General features: G+C 42.2%; 1 protein-coding gene across 29 annotated transcripts in view; it reads left to right on the top strand.

Moving 5' to 3' along the window:
* The window catches only part of NRXN1 (neurexin 1), a 1569693-nt gene that overhangs the window by 897373 nt on the left and 646022 nt on the right, over positions 1–26298 (top strand). For 13 of the 29 annotated variants that reach the window (XM_081000811.1, XM_081000828.1, XM_081000824.1 and 10 more), the window contains 3 exons: positions 20648–20949; positions 24564–24608; positions 25666–25827. In XM_081000811.1, the coding sequence (XP_080856937.1) occupies positions 20648–20949; positions 24564–24608; positions 25666–25827 (509 nt within the window). The remainder of the gene's footprint in view (positions 1–20647; positions 20950–24563; positions 24609–25665; positions 25828–26298) is intronic. The other 16 variants (XM_081000816.1, XM_081000815.1, XM_081000826.1 and 13 more) reach the window with 2 other exon arrangements.

Below are 26298 nucleotides of genomic sequence, written 5' to 3'. Positions count from 1 at the left end.
GAAAGTCAGCCCAATGTCATAGATGTGTTGTGAGGCTCTTGCTGCCATTAGCCAACTGTTTTCTGATGCCTGCTTCAGGGAAGCTTAACCAGTAGATTATTACACTCTCTGCTGGCATAATTGGCTTTGGTGGGATTGCTTCAATAGAGAACTTGACCCAATTGTGATAGCGATTTTCCTTACTCTGAAATGTGAATACTGCAGAACAGCCCAATTATTGTTCCGCATTATTAATCCGCTTGCATTTCAACAGCATTTCCTCAGACTTCTATTTAAAAAGGCAGTGGGTAATGTCTCTGTAGGGACATGTCCTTATCAAACTCCCAAGCAGATCTATAGTCTTTTTAAAGAAATAAGTATCAGTGGGAAACATTGGATATATGAAAAACTGCTGGAGTGGGTTGGGGGGGAAAACATGGGGAAATTGTGTAATCCTTGGTGCTTTGCTATGTTACGGAGGTTTAAACTACTTTCTTAGGCCTGATGCAGAGATCTCCCTTTGAGTCATTGTATTCTTAATCACTTTAATACCTTGGCAGATTTTGCCCTACAGTTCATAGCTAATGTTGTACTAAGCTCGAGCCTGAGCATCTTTTGATATCTGTACTGACATTTCATGACAAATATAAAGGTAAAGGGACCCCAGACAGCTAAGTCCAGTTGTGAATGACTCTGGGCTTGCGGCACTCACACTGGTGGAGGAAGAAGAGTGCGGGTGGAGCGCACTCCCCCGGCAGCACAAGCCCCAGGGTGCCATCGTGGCTGCCACCCCACCCACACTGGATGCCCCGCCCCTGTGGGGTGTGTGCCCCGCCCCAGGATGCACGCCAGCCCTGCCCCGCCTGCTTTCTGCCCCCAGTGCCAGAGCATGAAGCTCCACCACTGGTCGTTCATATCGCTTTACTGGCTGAGGGAGCCGGTGTTTGTCTGCAGACAGTTTTTCTGGGTAATGTGGCCAGCATGACTAAGCCGCTTCTGGCAAAACCAGAACAGTGCATGGAAACACCATTTACCTTCCCACCAGAGCGGTACCTATTTATCTACTTGCACTTTGACGTGCTTTCGAAGTGCTAGGTTGGCAGGAGCAGGGACCGAGCAACGGGAGCTCACCCCATCATGGGGATTCAAACCACTGACCTTCCGATCGGCAAGCCCTAGGCTCAGTGGTTTAGACCACAGCGCCACCCGCGTCCCTTTTTTATGACAAATGTAAGTTTTATTTATTCTTTCCCCTTTTCTATTTGGGGCCAGTCCAAGAAATTTTGCCACCTGAGGTGGAGCAATAAATAATGTCTGCCTCTCCAAGTATCCAAATCTGGTCAAATTATGTTGGCACCTGAAGCAGAAAATTCCAAAAGACCTGTCTCTGGGCAGTGCAAATGCTATAAAAATAAAACAAGTAACTAAAAATTTGCTGCCTTTTCATGATACCCCAAAGTAGCGGCCTATAATGCATGCCACATGCCTCTTAATCGTAGGGTTGGCCCATTCTTGTGTACAGTATACTGCTGTGCTGCCTTGGGCAGTCACCTTGTGCACCTTTAAGTCTTTAGAATGGTCTGGTCATTGATGAGGGACAAGGTCTAAACCACTGAACCTCTTGGGCTTACCGATCAGAAGGTCGGCAGTTCGAATCCCCACGACAGGGTGGGCTCCTGTTGCTTTGTCCCAGCGCCTGCCAACCTAGCATTTCAAAAGCACGCCAGTGCAAGTAGATAAATAGGTACCGCTGTGGCGGGAAGGTAAATGGCATTTCCGTGCACTCTGGTTTCCTTCATGGAGTTCCGTTGTGCCAGTAGCGGTTCAGTCATGCTGGCCACATGACCCAGAAAGCTGTCTGTGGACAAATGCCGGCTCCCTCAGCCCGAAAGCGAGATGAGCGCTGCAACCCCATAGTCGCCTTTGACTGGACTTAACTGTCTAGGGGTCCTTTACCTTTACCTTTTTCCTGATAAGGGGCAATGTAGGGATGTTCCAAATGTTGGCTCACACCCAACTTTGAAGTTGTAACACGTTTTGCATAGTCTGGGAACAGAATAATGGATCAGAAAGAAAAAGCAGGCAGCTTCTTTGAACAAATATGAAAATAAAGTTACGCGTGAATCTTAATATTCTGTTAGACGTGACAGTCTGCATGGTGAAGTGGGTAGAACTAAGTATTGCAGATATTAATAGTGCACATTTTGAAGTGACTGGATGCATAAAAAGGGAGTCCGTTTGGAATGAAGCACTGTCCAGACTTATAAAGATATTATTTAAAGTTTACTTGCAGAACTTTCTTCAAAATAAAGCAAAAGCATCAAGGATGCATGCAAAATATACAATGTGCTGTGCTGTCCTGCACAGGTTCAGCATTTTAGAAATAACTTTAACATATAATTAGAGCTGACAAACATAGCTCTCTCTCTGTCTGTCTCTGGCTTAATTGCCTGCATTCCAGCTTCCATTAGCCTGGAGCTGCTTACCTGGAGAACTTCATTTACACCCTTACTCCATGGAGTTTGAGAACAGCAGCAAAAACTGGCCACCCCCTTCCATGATGGCAAATTTGCAATTCAGTACTTTTCACATGATCTAAGGTCCATCATTCACACTTTAGATGCTAGAGAACAACAATCAGGTAATTATCAACCAGTTAAAGCTCAGAGAGAGCTCTTGCTGTTCTTCAGCTACACTTGAATCTTCCAGTTAAACCTTTTCACCAATACAAAGGCATTCCCATTTCAGTGTCAATCAAACCAATTGTACTTAAAACTAAGGCGCCAGCAGAAATAAGCTGAAATCCCGGCACCAATGTGACACTTCTCCCTGGGTGGTATTGAGCCAGTCATTCGCCCTCTGTCTCCCCTTCCCCTCTCTTCCTTACTCTGGAGCGGTTCATCCCATTTTGCCACCTGGGGAAGAATGGGAATGTACCACCCCACCTCTCCACCCCCGAAGCCTCCTTTACTTGTGGTGATGGTGGTGGCTGTTTCTGGTGAGGTCTCCTCCCCGCTCTCCTCAAATGAATCCATTTTTATTTGCTTGTTGGGAAACACAGTGAATGATAAAACCTTCATCCTCATCATCTCACCGCAAACATACAAATCCCAGTGTATTTTACCATTTCCTACAAATATTCAATCTCTTTTATGATACCCCCATGTCAGGAAGGTCTGGGGAAATAATCCATGTGTGATCGCATGAAGGGTATCAATCAGCATATTGCATAGCCTCATCAACCTGGAAATAGGTTAGTGCAAAGCTTGGTAAATAATTTAAGGTTATGGTGTTCCAGAACTAATTGCAATTTCCTTCGTCTCTCCCCTCCACCAATACTGAGGGACTGGAAGAATTTAGGTGGGCACAATTTGAGATAAATTAAGATGGAGAGTTCTTGTCTGTCATTCTCAAGGAAGGTTGTTGAACACTTAGGGCCATATTAAGACATGGTGTGGCCCTAAACTGTGTCAGGTTTAAAAGCACCGTAGCAGTAGCAAGGAAAAATGTATTATTCTAACAATAAAAAAGAGAGAAAAAAATAAACATTTGCATTTGTGTATATATCTGTAAATAGGCAAGGCTGCAGCTAAGCACTAACCATCTAGCTAAAACTTAAATCTTGCAACAAACATATATGCTTATCAAATACCTTTGGATCCAAATAACTTATGATTTCTTACACAGCATATATTAAATCTATATTATAGTTGTTTCTGGACAAATCTTTAAACACAGTATGAACAATAATTGTTTAGCTATTAAGTATATCTTTGACATATCAAAATAATAATGTGTTTTTTAGAGCCAGGTATTCCTTTTATCTATTTTTAACCAATTATCAATTACCAACTAAATCACTGAATTGTGGCATTGACTGAAATAATCTGGATTCTTCTCAAATCAGGAAAAACAAGCAAATATTCCTCTGTCCACCAGACTTTTGAATAAGCAAAGCTGGAAATTGATTTCCCTTTTGTTCCATTTTAAACTGTTCCAGCCATTTCTGAATCTCTGTCTTGCCATCTAGCTTATTTTGTTTTATTTTGCTCAGCCGCATACAAATGAACAATGGATCTTCTACACCCTGTGGGAAAAGTCCCAGCCCATCCTGTGACCCTCCTGTTTCATTATTAATCGTTTAGCATTAACGATTTGGCTGGATGTGCTTTTCCTGTTTATGCCAACATACATACAAGCACACCTACTTGCATTAAATTTAACCAATTTCAAAGGCTCTTGAGGAATAGCAGGGCATTGAAATATGCACGTATTGAAAAAGTAATAAAGAAAGTAGCCTATAATTTAAAGTTGCAACCTCTTGTTCAGCACCCCGTGAAACATGCTACCACAGTTGCAAACACACACAGTTTTTAGAACCTTGTGTGGTTTGAGTTAGATGCTTAAGCAGTAACAGTGATGTAGGGCAGATTCTGCCAACACCTCCTCTCTCTAGGATCATTCAGTGCCGTCTTACCCATAGGTGCTAAGGGTGTGGGGTACTCAGGCGCTGGGCTCTCAGGGGCGCCTGGCCGAGAGTCTGGGGCTCGAGAGTTGAGTCCGGCTGGGTCTTCTGCTGCGGGCGGCTCTGTGCCATGAGTTCGGGGGCGACCGAGCCAGCAAGATGCTGAGGTGGCCGGCCAGCCGGCTCCACCCTCCTGCGCACCTGGGACTGGGCAACCTGGGGGGGGGGCTCTGGGCAGATCTTTGCACCCCTGTGCCACATATACTTAAGACAGCCCTGGGATCATTCTCCCTTTATGAATACCTGCACAAAAAATGCTATAGTCTATAAAACGTGAAGGGTGTGTATATCTAAAACTCAGTGCATGTCCCTTCTGAAATATTTGAAAATGGCAAGTGGGGAATTTTCAGGCCCAGTGGCGCATTTGCAGTGATTTCAGGATTGGTGACACAGAGTCCCAAGATCTGAGCTAGTGGAAAGCTTTTTTAAAAAGCAGAATGGTGCTGGACTCCTAATTCAAGCATTGGATGTGAAGTTTTACCACCACCCACAGACCCTCTAAGTGTCCGTGTTTTCCAGGGATGTCCCTGATTTAGAAAAGCTGCCCCAGTTTCTGATTTGATCCCAGAGTGTCCCGCTTTTCGTTAGGACATCTCTATTTTAATTGGAGAAATGTTGGAGGGTATGGAGTTATCTGACCCCAGAGACGTCTGAAGGCAATCCTATCTAATGTTTTCTTATGTTTTTTATATATGTTGCAAGCTGCCCAGAGTGGCTGGGGCAACCCAATAAGAAATGTGGGGTATAAATAGTAAAATTATCATTATGGGATGGGATGTACCTACTTTCATTGGAGAAATGTGGCATGGCATGCCCCCATGCCCAGAGAGTATAGTACTGATGACCATACTAGTAAATATGTTCTTGCCCAGTGCCTTTTAATTCCGCAGGGGCTCCTGCAAGGGACCAAACCTACAAGTATCTTTACAGCAAGTATACATATTATCCATTCTCATGAAGCTGAGCTTAGCATCCTCGTGGCATTCAGTCATTACTGGGTTTGTTGTTTTATTCTGATGATGCAGGCTATCTCTGCTCCACTCCAATAAAGGTGATCAGCACATTCATAATTGCTCATTCTCTCTACTAATTGCATCCCTGAGATTAAGCACTCTGATCCTTTATTTATTTCTTTTTTTGCTGCAAGAAGACCTGGCAGCCTCTGTTTGAATTATGTGCTTGATTTCTTTAATTGCTGTATGGATTCCTATTAAAAAAATATATGAGTGTACCCAGGAAACAGAAGCAAAACAAAAACAAAAACAAAAAAGCAGTCAGGGAGGAAAATCAGGAAATGATATGTGGAATCCTGACAAAAAGCCAGTATCCTTTTCTTTCTCTTCCATTTAACTGCCCGCCCATCCATGATAAAGGAGGCTTAAACAATATGGTGCGGAACAATAAAAGCTATGCCCTATCAAGTAACTCAGGCATCAACAACCTCAGGTATGCAGATGACACAACCTTGATGGCAGAAAGTGAGGAGGAATTAAAGAACCTTTTAATGAGGGTGAAAGAGGAGAGCGCAAAATATGGTCTGAAGCTCAACATCAAAAAAAGTAAGATCATGGCCACTGGTCCCATCACCTCCTGGCAAATAGAAGGGGAAGAAATGGAGGCAGTGAGAGATTTTACTTTCTTGGGCTCCATGATCACTGCAGATGGTGACAGCAGTCACGAAATTAAAAGACGCCTGCTTCTTGGGAGAAAAGCAATGACAAACCTAGACAGCATCTTAAAAAGCAGAGACATCACCTTGCCGACAAAGGTCCGTATAGTTAAAACTATGGTTTTCCCAGTAGTGATATATGGAAGTGAGAGCTAATCACCGAAGAATTGATGCTTTTGAATTATGGTGCTGGAGGAGACTCTTGAGAGTCCCATGAACTGCAAGAAGATCAAACCTATCCATTCTTAAGGAAATCAGCACTGAGTGCTCACTGGAAGGACAGATCCTGAAGCTGAGGCTCCAAGACTTTGGCCACCTCATGAGAAGAGAAGACTCCCTGGAAAAGACCCTGATGTTGGGAAAGATTGAGGGCACAAGGAGAAGGGGACGACAGAGGACAAGATGGTTGGACAGTGTTCTCGAAGCTACCAGCATAAGTTTGACCAAACTGTGGGAGGCAGTGGAAGACAGGAGTGCCTGCCGTGCTCTGGTCCATGGGGTCACGAAGACACAACTAAACAACAACAAATCAAGTAACTGAGCAGAGTCCACCAGTGTAATGTTAAGGAAATCCAGCTGAATAGGGCACAGACCTCCGTGGTACTGGCTTTTGAGGTGCACAGTTTTATACAGATAGTTGTCGTTTTTTGCTATATCTTATACAGTTCTTTTATTACATATGGAAGAATGTTATTATTTTTGAAGTAATTCATACGTTATAATTGCTTTCCTTTTATGTATATATGAAGTTAACAATTTTGTTGGGGAACGTGCAAGTAGCTGGCCTAATTTAATTTATATATTTTTTTATTTTTATTACTTTGTTTAATGTGTAACATTTCCATATTGTCAATATGACTTACGTATTCTGACCGATAATATAAAGGCATTTGCTTTTAGATTGCATTTCAAGAAATGAACAATATCAAAGCTTGAGATTCAAAAAAAATCCCTTCTTGTGTGCATTACCGTACATGTGTCACCACTATTGATTTTGCCTCTGGTCCATTGAGCTGGGAAGAAAGCAGTAATATAACACATGTGACTGGCAGGAGTAAGTGTATGCTGCAGCAAGACCTTGAACCATGATCGGAGCCATCCCTACCATTAGGGAGAGTGAGGGAAATTGCTCACGCAACTGATTTTAGGTTTCATGAAAGGGCAGCAAATTGTTAGCCATTTAATTTGTAGTTACTGTATTTTCACAGCTGTGAAGGAGGGAATGTGCTTGTTGTAGGTTCCAGATACCTTGGCTGCCGTTGGGTATGACACACCATGACTTGGTGAGGGTTGGGGTTGAGGCATCATTTGCTGCTCTGCCTCAGGCAGCAAAATGCCTTGAGCCAGCCCTGCCCACTATCGTCACACAGTCTTGTTGCCTGTGCAGTTCATGACACCCATGTTGCAGGTTGGTTGCTGCCTAATAATAATAATAATAATACTTTTATTATTTATATCCTGCCCATCCGGCTGGGTTTCCCCAGCCACTCTGGGTGGCTCCCAGCAGAATAGTAAAAACACGATAAACCATGATGAAGGCATGACCCTCCAGAAGTGGTTGGACTACATTTCCCATAATTCTTGACCATGCATAATGCTGGCTGGGGCTGATGAGAGTTGGAATCCAACAACAACAACAGGAGAATCACATGCTGACCCAATGGAAAAGGAAGAAGAAGAAGAAGAAGAGGAGGAGGAGGAGGAGGAGGAGGAGGAGGAGGAGGAGGAGTTTGGATTTGATATCCCACTTTATCACTACCCTAAGGAGTCTCAAAGCAGCTAGCAATCTCCTTTCCCTTCCTCCCCCACAACAAACACTCTGTGAGGTGAGTGGGGCTGAGAGACTTCAGAGAAGTGTGACTAGCCCAAGGTCACCCAGCAGCTGCATGTGGAGGAGCGGAGACGCGAACCCGGTTCCCCAAATTAGGAGTCTACCGCTCTTAACCACTACACCACACTGAACCAGAAGCAACATATTTCACACACCATGACAAGTTCATACCCACTGCCACAAGCCATCATCAGATAACTGCACCCTCAGATGTGCCAGGTGGAGGCGATGAACTGGGCTGGAAGAAGTGAAGTCTCTGGATGGGCTTAGCCCTCTGAACATTTATTAAATTTGAGGAAAGCCAAGTGCTGGCAGGACATTTCCCTGTATATCATTACTAAGCAAAAATATAATTATTCACAGATGCAGACTACAGATGCTTCAGTTCTCCACTGCCAAGTCCTGCCGTTCTCCGCAAATAGAACCTGCAGAAACAACGAGATACACTCTGAAACCTAATAAAACATGCCTTTCAGGAGCTATGGAGTCAAGCTCAGTGACCTTGCTGGTTGCAAACCTTTTGACATCTCTAATGAAGATAAAACTTGTCCTCTGCAAAACTGCAAATACAACGAGATACTTCTTCTTCTAAAATACAGATTTGAGTTGAGCAGACAAGGGAGCCCAGCCTAGCATAGTTCAAGTTTTTACATAAGGCCAACATGACCCCTACTGGTTCTCCAGGTCCCTGATTCTTCTGGGATGCCCAGCTGCAGTCATTTGCACCACCAGGGCGGTGCTATAGAGCACCGGGGCTGTCACAGTGGTACAGAGAGTCAAGTGATATTGGTGTGGGTATTTTTTTTAATGTAATTGAATGTACTGTTTTAATTTTTGTTTTAATGTATCTCTGTGGGGTTTTGCTTGCTTGCTTGCTTGCTTGTTTTGTAAGTTACTTTGCCTTCAGCAAGAAAATGTGACCAATAAATTTGATAAATAACAATACAGTTACTAGATACACCAAGGTCAATATTGGCACCAGGTGTGAGAAGACCTTTAACAAAGTACCCACTGGCAGACCATTTCCTATGTTTGTGAGGTGGGTGAGAGGGAGGTGTCTGGCCATGTTTGATGTTACCTTCCATTCTCTATTGATATTCACAATGGAGATAACGTCAATATTAAAAGCAGCTCCAACACTGGTGGCTCCGTTTCATTGGTGCCTAGGGTTAATTTAAACACCTTTCACCCCAGAAAACAAATTGGAGGCAAAAGCTTATCTCTCCACATAGGAACCCTTTTGCCCTGGCAGGCCAGTCACCCATTGAAAACAATGGATAATTAAAACAGTAAGGGAGTTAATGGTGACAGGGGAGTGGCAAGGCCACGAATGTGCAATGAATCAAATGTGGTTTTAATGAATGGATAATTTTTTTTAAAAAAAGTCCTTTTTTTAGCAACAACAATAGCAACAATAAATGGAGCAATGGAACATTTTATCCCCCTCTTGCATTCCCAACACAGAGCTTTCCAAACTTTCCATGTTGGTGACATACCTTTTAGACATGCATCATTTTGTGACACAGTAATTTAGTTTTACTAGCAAACTGGAGGTTAAAGTAACCCCTTTCCAGCCCTGGGAGGAGCGTGGAGGGCGTTTGTGTGACACACCTACATGCTGCAGCTGACACACTAATGTGTCCTGACACACAGTTTGGAAAGCTCTGCACTTTTATTTTATTTTTTGCAGGGAGGAGATGATCAAGTCCTTAGGTGGCGACCATACAGGCTTTGTGGATTGGCCTTGGCTTCGCACATCACAAGTTGGAAGGAGAAAAAGAGCTGACAGGGAGATCTTCCATTTAAGCAGCCCCCTCTCCCAGAATTACTAAGCTCAAATTCAGTTACCAGAGGCACTTTTGATATTTTTTTCCAAATGGGGGAAAGATGAACCCAGTGTGTTGGCACCACTAGTTTTGACCTTAGTCTGCTGGTGAATCTTTTTTATTTTTTCCTGGCTGATTTTAAAAGAGAAGAAGAAATAAAAGGCAGTGCAGGGACAGCTAGCCCAATCCTTATCTTTGGAATCTTGGTCCCCAGCCAATAGCAGCTGTGGCATCCTTTTCAAAGGAAAGAGCATCTGTCAGAAAGTTACTCCCCTGTGCCTCTACTGCTATTTGAACATTTCTAACTTGCATGGGTTGGTTTGGGTATATATATTGAGGGGGGTGAGGAAGTTCCTCTCTCTTTTGTTTTAAATTTTCTCCTCTCAAAGCTCTTGATTTTTTTGAAGCTTCATCTTTTACCAGCTGTTTAGAAAGAAAGGAAAATCAATTTATTCTGATTGTCTGGAGAAAGGGAGCAAGGCAGCCCTTTAATGATACTTGAACAGATGTGGAATTCTATTATACTTTCTTATATGCTGACAGAGAAATAAAAGTAACATAAAAGAAAGAAGGGTGAATCACCAAAAAACAAGCGAACAATAAATTACAAAGTGCAATAAAGTAACCTGCTTTCTCTGTCTCCCCGCCCCACAAAGCTCTCCAGTTCATTGGCAGGAAAAGTGAACAGAGATTCCTTGTATGATTTCTCACTGATCCTATTTAAAAATTTCAATAGCAATACGTTCTGCCTCATTCTTGGGTTGCCAGAGTTTCAGCTAATCCCTAAAACTATCCCTACCAGTCCTTTGCTCTCCAGAGATATGCAGGAGGTGTTGTTTTTTATGTCTCCATACCATGATAATAAGGGTGGCACTGTGGGTTAAACCACAGAGCCTAGGACTTGCCAGTCAGAAGGCTGGCAGTTCAAATCCCCGTGACGGGGTGAGCTCCCATTGTTCGGTCCCAGCTCCTGCCAACCTAGCAATTCGAAAGCACATCAAAGTGCAAGTAGATAAATAGGTACCTTACCGGCGGGAAGGTAAACGGCATTTCCTGGTTCGCCAGAAGCGGCATTGTCTTTTTTTAAAAAAAAAATGATGTTTATTGAGAATTTTAAAGTTACAAAGAAAGAAGAAAGAAAAGACAAAAGAGGGAGAAAAAGAGAAAAAGAAGTAGATAAACATAACAATTAAACAATACAGATCAATAAAAACCAAAGTCATAAAAAATAACAAAACACACAATACATCTAAATCAAAAAACAAAAATAAACAAACAATTAAAAAACAAGTCTAATATTCCCAAATCCTTAACTTTCATTAACTTATTTCAATGACCTCCTCACACCTCCCTTTTTTGTATTCTAGTTGTTAATTATCTCAGCAAATCCTTTCCATCTTTCACAATATTCTGTCATTTAAATTACCTTAATCTATTTTAACCTTATCTTACCTAAAAAGCCCTAAAACGTAAAACTTAAAACTTATATATACCAAATTCTTTTAACCATAACATATTCTTTCATAATTCTTTTTGACATTTCTGCTAGAGCCAAATAATTTCATTCCTACATTTTTCTAATACTCATTAATTTTACAATACTTTTCTGAATAAATTTTGAAACTTTCTTCCAATCTTCATCCATCGTCTCTTCTTCCTGGTCTCGGGTTTTGTCAGTCCTTTCTCGTCTATCTAATCCATCAACCTGGTGCTCTTATGTCCGAGGCTCTTAAATCTTTTCCATGTCCCTTCTGCAGGTCTTCTTCTTGTTTAAACCTGCCCTTTACTTTATCTTTTGTTGATCTTTTTCTTATTTTCTTTCCTTTCTCATTGGGGGGTAGGTCTCGGGAGGACTCCAATCCAAAAGTATCTCCATCTCTCCTCAGCAGATCTGCCCATTCCCCACAGTCCCATTCCCCACAGTCAACACTGTAATCCAGAAAGTGTTTAAAAGCATGTTTCAAAGTCTTTCCAAAATTAAGAGCCCTCACAACTCCAGACCCCCCCGGTCCACTCCAGATTCGAAATTCAAGAACAGCGGCTTATACTCCTGCAAGGCCTCGGGTCTCTCCATTTGTGTTATTTGAGGTTCAACAACAACCTCCTCCATTTTCTTCTGCCCTTGCGCTTGCCCTATCAAAACAAATTCCTGGGCTGGTTCCTGAATGGTTTCTATATGGGTATTCGCCGTTTGTCCAAAGTTTTTAACTGCGACAGTCATCAAATCCATCTTCTCCAGCAAAGCACTTGTCTTGCAAAGAGCAAGCACCAAGACTTCTTGTAAACACATTTTTTCCCCCAAGGTTAGAGTCTGGTCTCACGATCCTAATCATACAGCTGTGAGGTCCCCAGATCAGCTCCGGCAACAAATTAACAAGCTCCCTCTAAAGGAGACAATTTCTATTTGTATCCATCTTTTAAAAGCAGGACCAACAAGGAAAAATTACTTTCACTTTTCAAATATTTTGTTTCTTTTGATTGCAAGAAGCAACATTGGAATCAATATATTTCTCTTTTCTTTTCTTTTTTTACTATCTGTCAAAAGACATTCCGTTCACAGTCGATGAACTTTCCCCATAAATTTCTGTCTCTGACACCCCATTCCCAGGTTTGAGATGGTGGAAAAATTTTCTTTCTTTACTCTCTCTCCTGCAGGCTTAAACAGTCAAAAATCCCCCTCTTTTCTCCTGCTTCCAAGAGGGGTTTTGGTGGTGATGAATGAAGGAAATTTAGAACTTTATGTACGACTTTCCAGACTTTAGCTTACAAAATTTTTGCTTCCATCTATTTACAAAAAACGGGAGGCGGACTTCCTGTTTAGAACCTTCCCGTTTCGGTGCCAAATTAAAATATTTCTTATTACTTAATCCAATTTTCCGTTCTACTCACGGGTGCTTGTTTAGAGTCCAATTGTCCACAGGAAAAAGTCAGCGCTCTCCGGCAACGGCTGTGCGGCTTCACTCCGTAAAAGTAGCGGTTGATTCAAAACACCGCGCCACTCACCCCACGTCGCTTCGGATCCCCGAAAAAGGGTTTCCCTGCGAGTAGGGTGTCAGCCGAATCCCACATTCCCAGGCTTCCTCCGCCTGGGATTTTTAAAGGGTCTCCGCCTTCGCCGCGGTGGCAAGACCCGATTTTCATGGAGCGGGTTCCTCTCTGTCAGAGGAACTCCGCCATTGCCGATGGCGCTGTCCCGGAAGTCCCAGAAGCGGCATTGTCATGCTGGCCACATGACCCGGAAACTGTCTGCGGACAAACGCCGGCTCCCTCGGCCTATAGAGCAAGATGAGAGCGCAACCCCAGAGTCGTTCACGACTGGACCTAATGGTCAGGGGTCGCTTTACCTTTACCTACCATGATAATACCTGACACATGTTTAAAAAACAAGGGTGTGGAACCTTTGTCCTTCCATATGTTGCCAAACTACAATGCCCATCAGACCTAGCATACATGGCCTATGGTCAGGGATGATGGGGGTTGTGGTTCAGAGATATCTAGAGGGGCAAAGATGCCTCACACCTGGTTAAAAACCACAGAGGCAGCCAATGTATTTCTCCCCATTGTTTCCCTCCTTGGACAGGAACATTTGCATTTTGTCTGAAGTTTGCTTTGGGTAACAACCTTTGGTGACAACCCAGGAGGACATGAAAAACCACTATCACAACCCACCCAAAAGTGAATTAGTTTCAGTGTGGTTGGGTTGCTGTTTAATAAAGCTTTCACTGAAAATCTGAAAAGTTTGTTTGGGAATCATGGTAGGACTCAGCAGAGGCCACACTGGATTCATGTACCAGGATTCCCACACAGGCTTTTGACATAGGGAAGGTGATATTCCTCTTCTAGCTCAGCTTGCTTGCACCTCTGCTAAACTCTAAAAGAGAGGTGGCTACCCTGGGATCCTCCATGTGTCATTGGACACCAGCTCCCATCAGCCCTAGCTAGCACATCCTATGCTCAGGGCTGATGGAAACTGGAATCTCACAACAAATGGGGTGGCATAGTTGGTTGTTGTTGTTTAGTCATTTCTCTTCGTGACACCATGGACCAGAGCACGCCAGGCACTCCTGTCTTCCACTGCCTCCCGCAGTTTGGTCAAACTCATGTTACTAGCTTCGAGAATATTGTTCAATCATCTCGTCCTCTGTCGTCCCCTTCTCCTTATGCCCTCAATCTTTCCCAACATCAGGGTCTTTTCCAGGGAGTCTTCTCTTCTCATGAGGTGGCCAAAGTATTGGATCCTTCATGGATCACTGTCTTTTCATGGCGAAGGGGGCTGAATAACTCAGAGAAGCTATGAGCTATGCCATGCAGAACCACCCAAGATGGACAGGTCATAGTGGAGAGTTTTGACTAAACATGATCCACCTGGAGCAGGAACCGGCAAGCCACTCCAGTATCCCTGCCAAGAAAACTCCATGCACAAAAACAACTGGCATAGTTTAGCCACCTCTAAAGGAATTCTCCATGGCCTGGCTGCTCCAGTGCTTAAATGTTATGTCAATGCTTTCTTCCTCTTCCACTAGTGCCCAGTTCCTGCCCTGTCTCCCAAACCTTCTCAGACTGGCATATCTGGCAAGACAATTGACTTGCTTTGCTTTACCTGTCTCAAACAAGAACCTTGGTTTGGCTCTGCACTGAGGAATGGGGGTCCCAAAGATGGCACCTGTGGATCAAAGGTTACACATGTAATGCATGTGCATCAGGGCAGCTGCAAGTTATTCTGCCCTCCTTCATAGTGACCTAGTGAGAGGTCAGCCATGCAAATGATTCAAGCATCCCCTTCAGTTGCCACCCCAGCGGTGGTAGTAAATGAAGGGAAGAAAAAAGAGAGAGAAGGAAAGGAAGGTTTTATTCATTGTAAGAAACACAGAGGGGTTGTTTTGCTTGATGAGTGAAGCTTAAGTCAAAACAGCTAGCATAATGCCATTTGCCAGCTGGCCCACAATTGCTCGTTTAACAACTGTCTTAATTCAAGATGTGAATTGAAATGACTATTTTAAATACACAGCTGGGAGATTACTGGTGTGTGTTGTTTCTCAATCCAATATCATTTGGATTAAGCAATCGTTTCTCCCTATATCATCTGATCACTAGCAGACATCTCTATGCTGGTCAATGAAGGGAACAGATTCTGAGTGCTGTTCTTTGGATTCTCGGCTGTTGTTTTTCACTGCTGTTTTTCAGCTTTGCAATTGGTTGGTGTTAATGGTCGGATCATTGTTGCTTTTATGTTCGCTTCTACATTTGTAACCTTATTTGAGCAGCTCATTTGTGGAAGGGGAAAGTATTGCATAGTTTTTTAAAAAAAAACAAACCAGAGTTTCTGGAAACTCTGATGTGGTTAAACTCTTAATTATGACCTCAGTCAGCAGTTGGGCTCTGAACTGGCCAGTTCTGGCATAAAGTGTGTGAGTTGGCTTATTGTCCTTACCTGATCAGTTGAGTGGTAGCTTTCTGCCAGCAATGCATCAAGTCACAGCAAACACCTACAACTCTCGCCAGGCCATGGCAAGTATTTATGTGTACAAAAGATGCATTAATGAATGTTGCATCATTTTACTGCTTTTGCATATTAAAAGCAAAATGAGCCATGATAAATCACCCGAGGCTATTTCATTTTTCTAGCTGTTTTTATTAGATTTTGTACATCACCTTGGGACATATTTTTTGTTTGTTTACCTAAATTTATATACCACTAACTAGACCAAAAGACCTCCATGTGATTTGCAGTAGACGGTCGTATTAAAAGTACCAATTAAAAATAGACATGAAAAACAACTTACATGAGATTTTTTGAAAAGAAATAAAATAAAACCTAACACTTATCAAACATATAATTCATTTTATGCATGGGAACATGGACAGAGCATGATTTAGAACATATACATAATTCTGAACATAAGACATAAGTAATTTTAAAGTATTTATACTTACTAATAAGATGGATCACAATTACAGGCTTGCTTATATAAGGTATCAATTAAAAAAACCAAAGCAGCATAGCAGATAAAATCAAATCAAAATGCAGGATTAAAAATTGACGTACAACAACTAACAATAAGGTTTGAAAAAGCAGTAAGCACTATAAGAAGACTTGCTATCTCCAACAATGCGGTTATGCAGTGTGTCCAGCTGCCCTACAAGCAAAGTTTATGTTTTTGTTTTCTTAAAGGAAGGAAAATAAGCAGGGTGCAAGGCTGGATAGCTCAGTTGGGTACAGCATGGTGCTGATAACACCATGGTTGCAGGTGTGATCCCCGTATGGGACAGCTGCATGTTCCTGCATTGCAGGGGGTTGGACTAGATGGACCTCAGGTTTCCTTCCAGCTTGACAATTCTATGATTCTAACCCTGTTAACAATGCTCCCAAGTCACTCTTTGGATAAGGCTGCACATTGCAGGACTAATGTCAATGGAACCATCAGTAGGGAAAGGGAAAGAGTCCAGTGTAAAAAGCAAGGTGAGCCAAATTTGTTGCACAAGCCATCTGTTACAGAGCATTGCTAAGGGCAAAGAAATGTGTGGCTGTTATTTCTAAGATACCTTGGCATGGTAGTATATGAAAACCTTGTTTCTGGCTCTTAGAGTAAATGGAAATCTGTTAGGAAGCACCAGAAACATATCCTGTTGAGTGCATAATCCACTGGGTTATTGATTGAAGGAGAAACTAATGGCCAGAGAATAAGAATCCAGAGATTGCCTTGCTGGGACTTACTGATAGACCTCCACTGAGACATCTATTAAAGAGATATTTGTCAGTACCGGTGATACTGATTTGATCTTTCCGATGACAATGCTAGCTGCCTTTTCTCCTGCAGCAAAGGGGTGCAGAATTGCTGGTTTGGCTTTTTGTGTCCTTCCTCAAGGAAATTGCCTTGGGGGGGAGGGGGGTCAAAAGAATTCACCTTGGTTCTTTGCAGAAGGGCCTGACAGGAGGCACAAAAGGTGTTCAGCTTCTTGAATAGTTTCCAAGATCCCCACCGCTCTGTATTTGTTTACAACATTTGGATCCTTTCTGACGCCCTTCACAATAGCTAGCACAACTTTACTCACAGATTGAAACATGAACTGGTAGCTACATGGGAGTCACTCTTGCACATGCCCCTAGACCTGTGGCAGCCATACTCTGTCATGTGAGGAGAGTACCTGAAAAATTGCCCCAAGGTGATTCCACATTGGAGAGAGAGAGAGGGTGCATTGGTAGCCCTTTCTATATTTGACACTGCACAATGAATTGGGATGTGTGTATGCCTGCAAAATATCAGACATGCTATCCCCTGTAAGGCTACTTCTGCCCCTGACTGACAGACACAGCACCCCATTTCTGTTACAATTCCCAATTTATGTTGGCTGGAGTGGGCCAAACTACACATTATCATAGCTGTCAACTTTCAGATTTGAAAATAAGGGATCAGCAGCCTCACCTATCCCGGGGACAGTCTACGGGATATCTAACAATCTGGGATAGCAGCAGGAAGCAGCGGGAAACGGCGCTGGAATAAGGGAATTTTCCACAAAAAAAGGGAAGGTTGACAGCTATGCGCATTATGCATCCATAAAAGTAAAGGGCAAAGGGACCCCTGACAATTACGTCCAGAAGTTTCTACACTTGTGCCCCCAGATTCATCTTGTCTCCTATAGAATCTGTATACACTGGTTGAGGACGTTTGATACCTTTAAAAAATATCATGAGTTTTCTCACTTAATCATTTGTTGGGATCAACCATTTCCACACAACTTGATGCCAAGTTTCTTGTTTTCCTCAGTTCATCATGTTGCAAATTTTATTATGGATTGTATTCTAGGAATTGTTCTCCACTTTTCTGCCAGGGTTCAGTATCTGCATCCAAGACTGTGATTTGTGGTCTTTCACAGCAAGCTATTACAGATTGTGGTCGGGACACATAAACACTGGCAGCATTTGTCGTGCATAACTGCCTGTTACGAAAGGGCTGTTAAGCAACAAACAAAAATCTGAAAGTCGAGGCTAGAGAGAGAGAGAAACATTGTGGAGGCAGCAAAAGTTGGAAATAAGAAACCAATCAATTGTTGTTAGAAACATTTCTGATGTTCAAGAGCTTGACAAAGAATGAAAGTTCTTGACAGTTGCTTATGTGCAGCTCATATTGTCTCCAATATTTTTGAAGTACGGAGAGTGAAGTACAGTGGTTCCTCAGGTTACAGACGCTTCAGGTTACAGACACTTCAGGTTACAGACTCCGCTAACCCAGAAATAGTACCTTGGGTTAAGAACTTTACCTCAGGATGAGAACAGAAATTGTGTGCCGGCAGCAGTGGGAGGCCCCATTAGCTAAAGTGGTACCTCAGGTTAAGAACAGTTTCAGGTTAAGAACGGACCTCCAGAACGAATTAATTTCTTAACCAGAGGTACCACTGTACTGAAAAATTGCAGTCTTTGGCACTATTGGATCTGGTTTGGATGGTTAAACTTTAAGCTTTGGGCTGGTCATTCTGGAGGTGTTTTTTACATAATGGAACACTGTCTGGAGATTCACTCCCAATCCATGTAGACCAGGGGTGGGGAACAATTTTCAGCCCAAGAGCCACATTCTCTCATAGGAAACCTTCCAAGGGCCATATACCAGTGGTGGGCAAAAAGTGAGTGGAACAAGAGAAGTCACTCTTGCCTTTGTGCAGTAGGCTCCATTGCAGCCATGCACAAATCCAGAGGTTTCTATGCACACGTCCAGGCAAGTAAGAGACATTACCACAGTTCAAATATACATCCCAGGCAGGCAAAAATGGCCAAACATTACACAGAGGGGTGGGGAAATATGGTCAGTAAGAGGTGTGGCATGGGAAGGGCTGTGTCCTGGGGAGAGTCCCAAGGGCTTGGACTTTTAGGCCTGAGGTTCCCCATTTCTGGTGTGGACAATATTGAGCTAGATGAACCAGTGGTTTGCCTAAGTATAAGGCAGACTCTCATGCTCCTATGTTTCTTGGGCGGGCAGTTGGCAGAGTCTTCACGCTATGGGAGTTTGCACACGTTTCGGGCTATCAATTGAGAAGTGCGATTTTATGTGCGTTCACCGGGACTGTTGCAATAGTCCGGATGTCACCCAACTATAGTCCTCGTCTGCAACCAAAACAAAGTGTCTCACATTCATCCCATATCACCCTTGCCTCTTCTATCCCACCCTGCATTCTCTTGTTTCCTTCCCTTGCCTCATCATTCCTATCAGGCCCTCTGGGACCCGCTCCCAATGTTCAAATTGAGAGCCGATCTAGAAAAGACTGGGGAATCCATGGTCAGACCTCCCATCATCCCATTCCAATATTAAAAGCAGCCACATGCAGAAATGGGCGTTCCCCTTGCACTGAGTGTGGAGAGGTTAACCATCCTTCCAAGACACTCCCACTGTTGAAATTATTTCTTGCCCACCCACAGCTGCTTTTAGTTATGGGGATACACATTTTGCAATCAGTTTTTAACCCAGCCACCCAGGCTATCAGCAGCTTTAATGGAAAGAATTTATTATTGTTGTTGTTGTTGATGATGATGTTGTTGTTAGGGAACACATTGAAAGAAAGGACCATCGTTTCCTTTAGTGTCACATCCCATTCAGTTTGGACTTTCCCACTCCCTTCTTTCTACTTTTACCCATCTTCAGATCTCTTTTGTGTAGATTATAAACTAATTCAGATTGTAAACTGCTTGGCGGTAAACCACCAGGTACTTTGACAAAGACGTTAACAACAATCATTATTAATATACTTCTTAGCGACTCTGCGTTTTGAGGATATACAACCCCGTTTTGCATATTGTAAAAGAGAGTGAGCTCCTTTTATAGGACGCCTTGTTTTTCAATGGCTGCACATCACCACATCTGCTGCATCCCTCCACTACATTTAACGCTGGTCCAGGGAGCCCTTAATCTGGTATGGATGTCAGCTGAAATCCCTCTCAATGTTACATGCTACAGCTGCCCTAATCCTCTAGCAGATGGTAAACGTTTGTGCTGCCATGAAGGAGCTTCTGAAAATACTGAGGCTGAGGCTTAAAGCTGTCTTCCGTGGGGTCCAATTTACACTGATACAAAGACCCTGCCATCAATAAAAAGAAAGCACTGATTTGTCCAACCGTTGCTGTTGTTTTACCTGGGAGTGGTTCATGTACACAGTTATATTTTTTAGTGACAGTTACTATGCAATTGTGTTTTGGACTGGGTAATAATATCTGTTAGTTGACATGCAATGACTGTTAAAATTTGACAATATTTGATGGCAGTCTTCCAGTTTATCGTCCCCCCCCCCCCGTTAGACCCAGCCAAAATAAAATATGACCAAGAGATGCCAACATGTCGAAATGACTTGAAATATGACATAATAAAATGTCACACCCAAGATGTTCAATTCAAAAATAACCCACATCAAAATATGAAATATGGAAATTCAAATTGGCAATTTTTTTCAAAGTAAAAATGTGCTGCGTTTGAGGGAATACTGTGGGCCACTATCATGGTTTGATGCAGGCTAGCAGCTCTCAGAAACTTTGGCAATGGAGAGGAATAACACACTAGTCCTCATTCATGCATTGGGGCTGGAGTCCACCATGCAACAATTTTCTGCAAAATAATAGCACATAATGCCATGAGTAAAAATGCAACTTTTGTATTTCTTGCAAAGGGAAATTACGTTTCTTTTGTAAAAATAATTTCCTCTTGCTGATGTTAGGAAAACAAAATATGGTTTTTTTGTGTGTGAATTGTATTTATTTTAGATCCACTGATTCAGAGTTATTTCCCCCCTCTCCTCTCTGTCTCTGTCTCCCTCTCGCTATCTTTCTCTTTATTTAGGAAAAGAAGAATACATCGCGACATTCAAAGGGTCAGAGTATTTCTGCTACGACTTGTCCCAGAATCCTATCCAGAGCAGCAGTGACGAAATAACTCTGTCCTTTAAAACCCTTCAGAGGAATGGACTGATGCTTCACACTGGAAAATCGGCCGATTATGTCAACCTTGCCCTGAAAAACGGAGCGGTCTCCTTGGTTATTAATTTGGGCTCAGGGGCCTTTGAAGCGCTAGTGGAACCTGTGAATGGGAAATTTAATGACAATGCCTGGCATGATGTCAAAGTAACCAGAAATCTGCGTCAGGTAACAGTAGAATGGATACAGCAATAACTGACTTTGCTTTTGCCACAGCTAAGTGTTTGGTGATCTTGCAGTTAGTACAACATGCCATTGAGTGTTTAGCTGACCTCTGAAATGTAGATTTCAACGTGTTACCAAGAGATGGGTCAATTAAACCACACATGAGCACAGGCACACCTAGAAAGTCATTGCGGGCCAGGGTTGTTTCAACAATTGTAGAATTGTGCATGTGTGTAAATATATGTGTATTAAATACACATATGCATTTAAAGGAGATGATTAAAGTGTGAAATATTATTGCTATAATGGGAGACCAATTCAGTCTCTCTCTCTTTTTAAGGGAACTGTTTCATATTTGTAATTAACCAGGCAACATATCTTTCTGTTGACGAAACATAACTCCTTATGATAAAATTGTTGTGGTCCATGAATTAATACAATAAAACCATAGCTGAAATGTTTATGTGGGAAATAAATTATAATGCATAATAAGACAAATAATAGACAATTCATAATACCGAATAGATCCAAATATCTAACACTAATCACCTCACTTGCACAGCTGTGTGTTAGGGTCTGATGAAAATAGGGTCGTTTCCAGCTAATCAATGGGAATGTTCTCCAGGATATACATGTTTTATTACACACCAGGCATTACATTTGGCGGGAGGCCTATGGCACATATCTAGCTATAGTTCTCTTCCCAGGAGCCTAGCTTGCAAACTGCTCGTGAGTTCTACAGACTTCTTACATTATCCAGATAATCCTCACTCATCTTTGGGAGCTTCTTCTGCCATGCTATTTATTATATTCTCATTTATTGTGATGCACCGGTTGTTCATTGGTGCAGAAGCATTGGCCTTTACATGGGATTTCTCCAGCCACATGGATTTCACACTCATTTGGGTGGTGGAACTAAATTTGCAGCTACAAAGTGTGACCGTTTGATGGGAATGTGGAGGTAGTGATATCCTACTGAGTGTGGTGGTGGTGCAATATTGATGGATTTATGCACAAGAAATGCTGCATATGTCACACGCAGAAGAGAATTACATATAAACAGCATTTTAAAATGTATATCAACACTTTATGCCTAAGATTGCAGCTGTACACATAGGTTATTGGTACGTAATAAGTTATTGTACACCACTTAAAAGATTTATAAAACTTTAAGCAGTTTATAAATGCTTTTAAATACATAAATGAATAAAAAAAATCAACTGAAATCAATGGAAATTTAATGACAGGATGGCATCTTAAAGCATTTGTTCTAAAACAATACATCTGACTTGCTTTCCAGACAACTTCAGCTTGAGTTACGACTCAGAAATTCTTGGCAACCCCGTCGTTACTTTATCCACTTTCAAAGCAGCTGGCTGGGTGTTTTGCTCTTATTTTATTGAAGGAAATTTTCAGATTAAATATAGTGAGTTGCTAAAAGGGCATCCAGTGAATCTATAGGGCTGAGATTGGAATATAAACATGTCTGGTATCCATTTGATAATCCTTTTGGATGTTAGTATACTACAGTAACTATGCTACAGGGTTTGGTTACAGATATTGGTTTCTCCATTTTTGTCATGAAGCTTCTTGGGTGCTTGTTGGCAAATCACTGCCTTTTAAATACTTAATTAGACTTCTCTTTATATGCACCTCATGCAGTATGGTCACTACCACTTCCATAATGTTCATAGACCTATGTAAAGGCCTTTGCTCACATAGTGATTGGACAATGCTTGTGTGATATGCTAAATAGGCTGTCAGAAGGATCATGTGGCCAGAAGTTTTCATAAGTGCCCTAACCAGGATTAAAATTATCAGGAAGGAGGCAGCAGTGATGTCACAGGGCAATATACAAGGGATCTTAACTAGGGTGGCTTTTAACATGATGGCAAAGCAGTGGGAAAGGAAGTACAATGATGGAAAAAGATGTTGGCTTGAGATGTACATGCTCCAGCTCTAGAAACAGTATATGACTTATGCAAAACCATTTTCAGACATTAAACCGGAAATATGGTAGGAGGAACCACAACTCGTTCAGGCTTCCTCTCCCCTGGTTTGATTTAAGTGCTATGAGCTTAAGAATGATAAAGTCATTCACATATTGCACAACTATAATCATAAAAATGACCTGGTTCACACGTCCCATTAAACCGTGGTTAAAAAATGAGCTGTGGTGTAATGCAAATGGTCTGCTGCTTGGTATTCCAAGCACTTCAATCCTCTCCTGCTCCTGCTGTTGCTACTCTGGAGAGGAAACAAAGCAGAGACAGCATTCACATTACATCAGGGCCGGCCCATTCATGTGGCAAGGTGAGGCAACAGCCTTGGGAGGCAAGCTCCACAGGGACAGTAGATCCCAATGTAGATCTTTATTGCCCTCCTTGCTCATGTTATACATCTTCACTCACCCCTTTTTCCCTAGCGTGGAGGGGAGTGCTGTTTTGTGGTTTGCCTCAGGTGCCAAAATGTATTGGGCTGGTCCTACATTGCATAAAAACTAGCATTCATGGTTTTTCTCTCTCTAAACAAGCCACAGATGGAATCTAAGGTTCCTGGCTTACTATTCGTGCCTTATTTGAAGAAAAATAAATGGGAAGCATTTCCTCCTCAGCAGGAGTGGCAGACCAAATCTGATACTTTTGAGCAGCATGCAACACCACTGGTTATTTTAAACTGTGGTTTAAGGTGCTAAATGAACCAGGGCCAATGAATAACAATATATCGCCAGAATGGTTTTGTTTGTGCCACAAAATCTGGCATAGGAAGGGCACACACCACTGCTAATTTTGACGGAAATGGACATCAAATTAGTCAGCAAATGGCCCACTTTCTAGATTTGCCTTTGCTCATCCAAAACTGTTAAAAGAAACCAACATATAAAAAGCAACCAACATGGGGTGGGAGTTAGAAGTACCAGTTAGACATGTTCCGGCAGGTGCATGACCAGAGAGCTAGCTGCAGAAATCCATTCTACTCATTGTTATGTGTCAGGATATTTGCTTTGTTTCATTGCAGTAAACTGTGATCCTAAAGTCCATCAATATGACCGAAAGAAGTTTTGGAGTTGAAAAGAAGTCCTTGTGTGCTGAGTCAAAAAAAAATTGAGTACTAGGGGATTCCTGCTGATTCGCTTGGGGGGGATTTGGGGGTCAGGAGAAGCAGTGGTCAGCTGATGAGCTTTAGGCGTTCCACCCCCCGAGAGTCATTTTGAATGTCTGTCAGAAACACTCAGTTGGAAGAGGACAAAAGGAATGTGGTCATTATGTCTGTTTCTGTCCAGTGGAGAGCTGAAATAAGTTCTACAGTATATATATCAATATCGATCTCTATATATAAATATATTTGCAGGAAAAGACAACTGCTGTTACCTCTGTGGAGGCGTATCTGTTAGTCTGCTTTTTTATTTTTCCTTGTAAAATTATTTTGCCCTTTTTTCTGTGTTACTAACATGCTTAATAACTAACATGTCATTCATGGAATGTTTCATTCTACTAACCGTTACCTGAACCAAAATAATGTACTAACATTGGTAGTGACCATCATATTTTTTAAGTAAACGATCGTTATTCTGTTCACAAGTTTTTAATTTCCTTTCTCCCCCCTTCTCCACAAAGCACTCAGGCATTGGACACGCTATGGTAAACAAACTACATTGTTCGGTAGATATCATTCTAATTGTTTCTTATTTTGGGTTTGCCGTGTGTTTCCTTTCTTTCTTTTAACTGTAGACATCATTAACAAAAGAGGAACTGCGGTTGGTACTCTTCTGCTTACTTTTTTAACCTCCTCTTCATCTGTTGTTGACCTCCTATTTTCTTTTACTTTATCTGTTCCTGTCCAATTCTTTCTCTCTCCTCTCTCTCTCTCTTTTTTTGAACTCACACGTAGAGGGGCATCCTTAACATTTTGCATCAAAAGCTGTGGTTAACTAACAAGGGATTAAGCTGGCCTAGCGTGCCGCCAGCCTAGCTGGCGCTCTAACCATTCATAATGCATGGCATGCGGGCACGGACGAGAATGACGGAAGTGACACATCTACATACTGTTACTTCATCAACAAAGGCGTTTGGTTCTCTCCATTCCTTTCTCTTCCTTTCTTCTCCTTCTCTAATACTCGCTTTCCTGCATGCGCACATCAGAGTGTGCTGCTGCCACTTGGTCGTTCTTTGCTGGGTTCCCCTCACCCCTCTTCTTCCCTCCCTCTTGCTTTGGCATGGACTCTAGGCTCTTGCATGGACAAGTCGCTGCTGTATATATGGTGCAAACAGTGATGGTGCTGCTGGCGATATTGCTTGTGCCTCTTTTTCTTTTGTTTTCTGTTTTTTCAAGGTGCACGTTCTTTTTATTAGTCGATGACAGACTTTACTGAACTTACTAATATGTAACACCAGCTAAACTAACCTAGGGAAGCATTCTACTAACACCATTTTTGTGTCTGCTAATCAACCTTTTTGAGTTGCGAATAGGGACTTGCTGACACTAGCTCAATAATAAGACAACTCTTTTAACTAGTTAGAGCACCTAGGGATAGAATCCAAGACTAAACCTCAAACAGACATGAAAATGGGCTCCGCCTTAGGTCTCAAAAAATAATAAAAACAATAATAAAAACAAATAAAAATATAAAAAACAACAATAAAAAACCAGGCATATCCCAAGGACAGCAGTATGTAGGTCTGAGTATAGCGTGTCCTTTCCCTGTGCTTTGTTATCTAGGTGACAATATCAGTGGATGGAATTCTGACCACGACGGGCTACACACAAGAAGACTACACCATGTTGGGCTCCGATGACTTTTTCTATGTTGGAGGCAGTCCTAGCACAGCAGACTTGCCTGGGTCACCAGTCAGTAACAACTTCATGGGCTGTCTCAAAGAGGTAAATAACGTCACCACCATAAATGACATTCCATCATGAGATTGACAAAAGGCCAGGGCCTCATAACCTCAATTTACCTGTGTGTGTGTGTAACTGTTTCTTTAATCTGACACCTGAGTCCCCATTGCAAAGATGGTTATGTGAGCCCACCTCCCTAATACAAATTCCACCTTTTTAAAAAAATAAATAAATCAAGACTGATTTACTGTACGACTGAATGTCTGCATCTTGAAAATGACTCTAAACCAGCCATCCCCAACCTTCAGCCCTCCAGATATTTTGGACTACAATTCCTATCATCCCTGACCACAGGGCCTGTTAGCTAGGGATCATGGGAATTGTAGGCCAAAACATCTGAGGGGCCGCAGATTGGGGATGCCTGCTCTAAACAATATATTCTTTACTACCTCTACTATAAGAATGCAACATGAGGATTTGTCATTGCTGTTGTCTTGCGTATCTACTCTTCTT

Source organism: Podarcis pityusensis (genome assembly GCF_964106645.2).
Source record: "Podarcis pityusensis genome assembly, chromosome: 3".
Classification (NCBI taxonomy): Eukaryota; Metazoa; Chordata; class Lepidosauria; order Squamata; family Lacertidae; genus Podarcis; species Podarcis pityusensis.
Note: the sequence above shows the minus strand (reverse complement) of the source record. Positions and strands in the feature narration are given on the sequence as shown.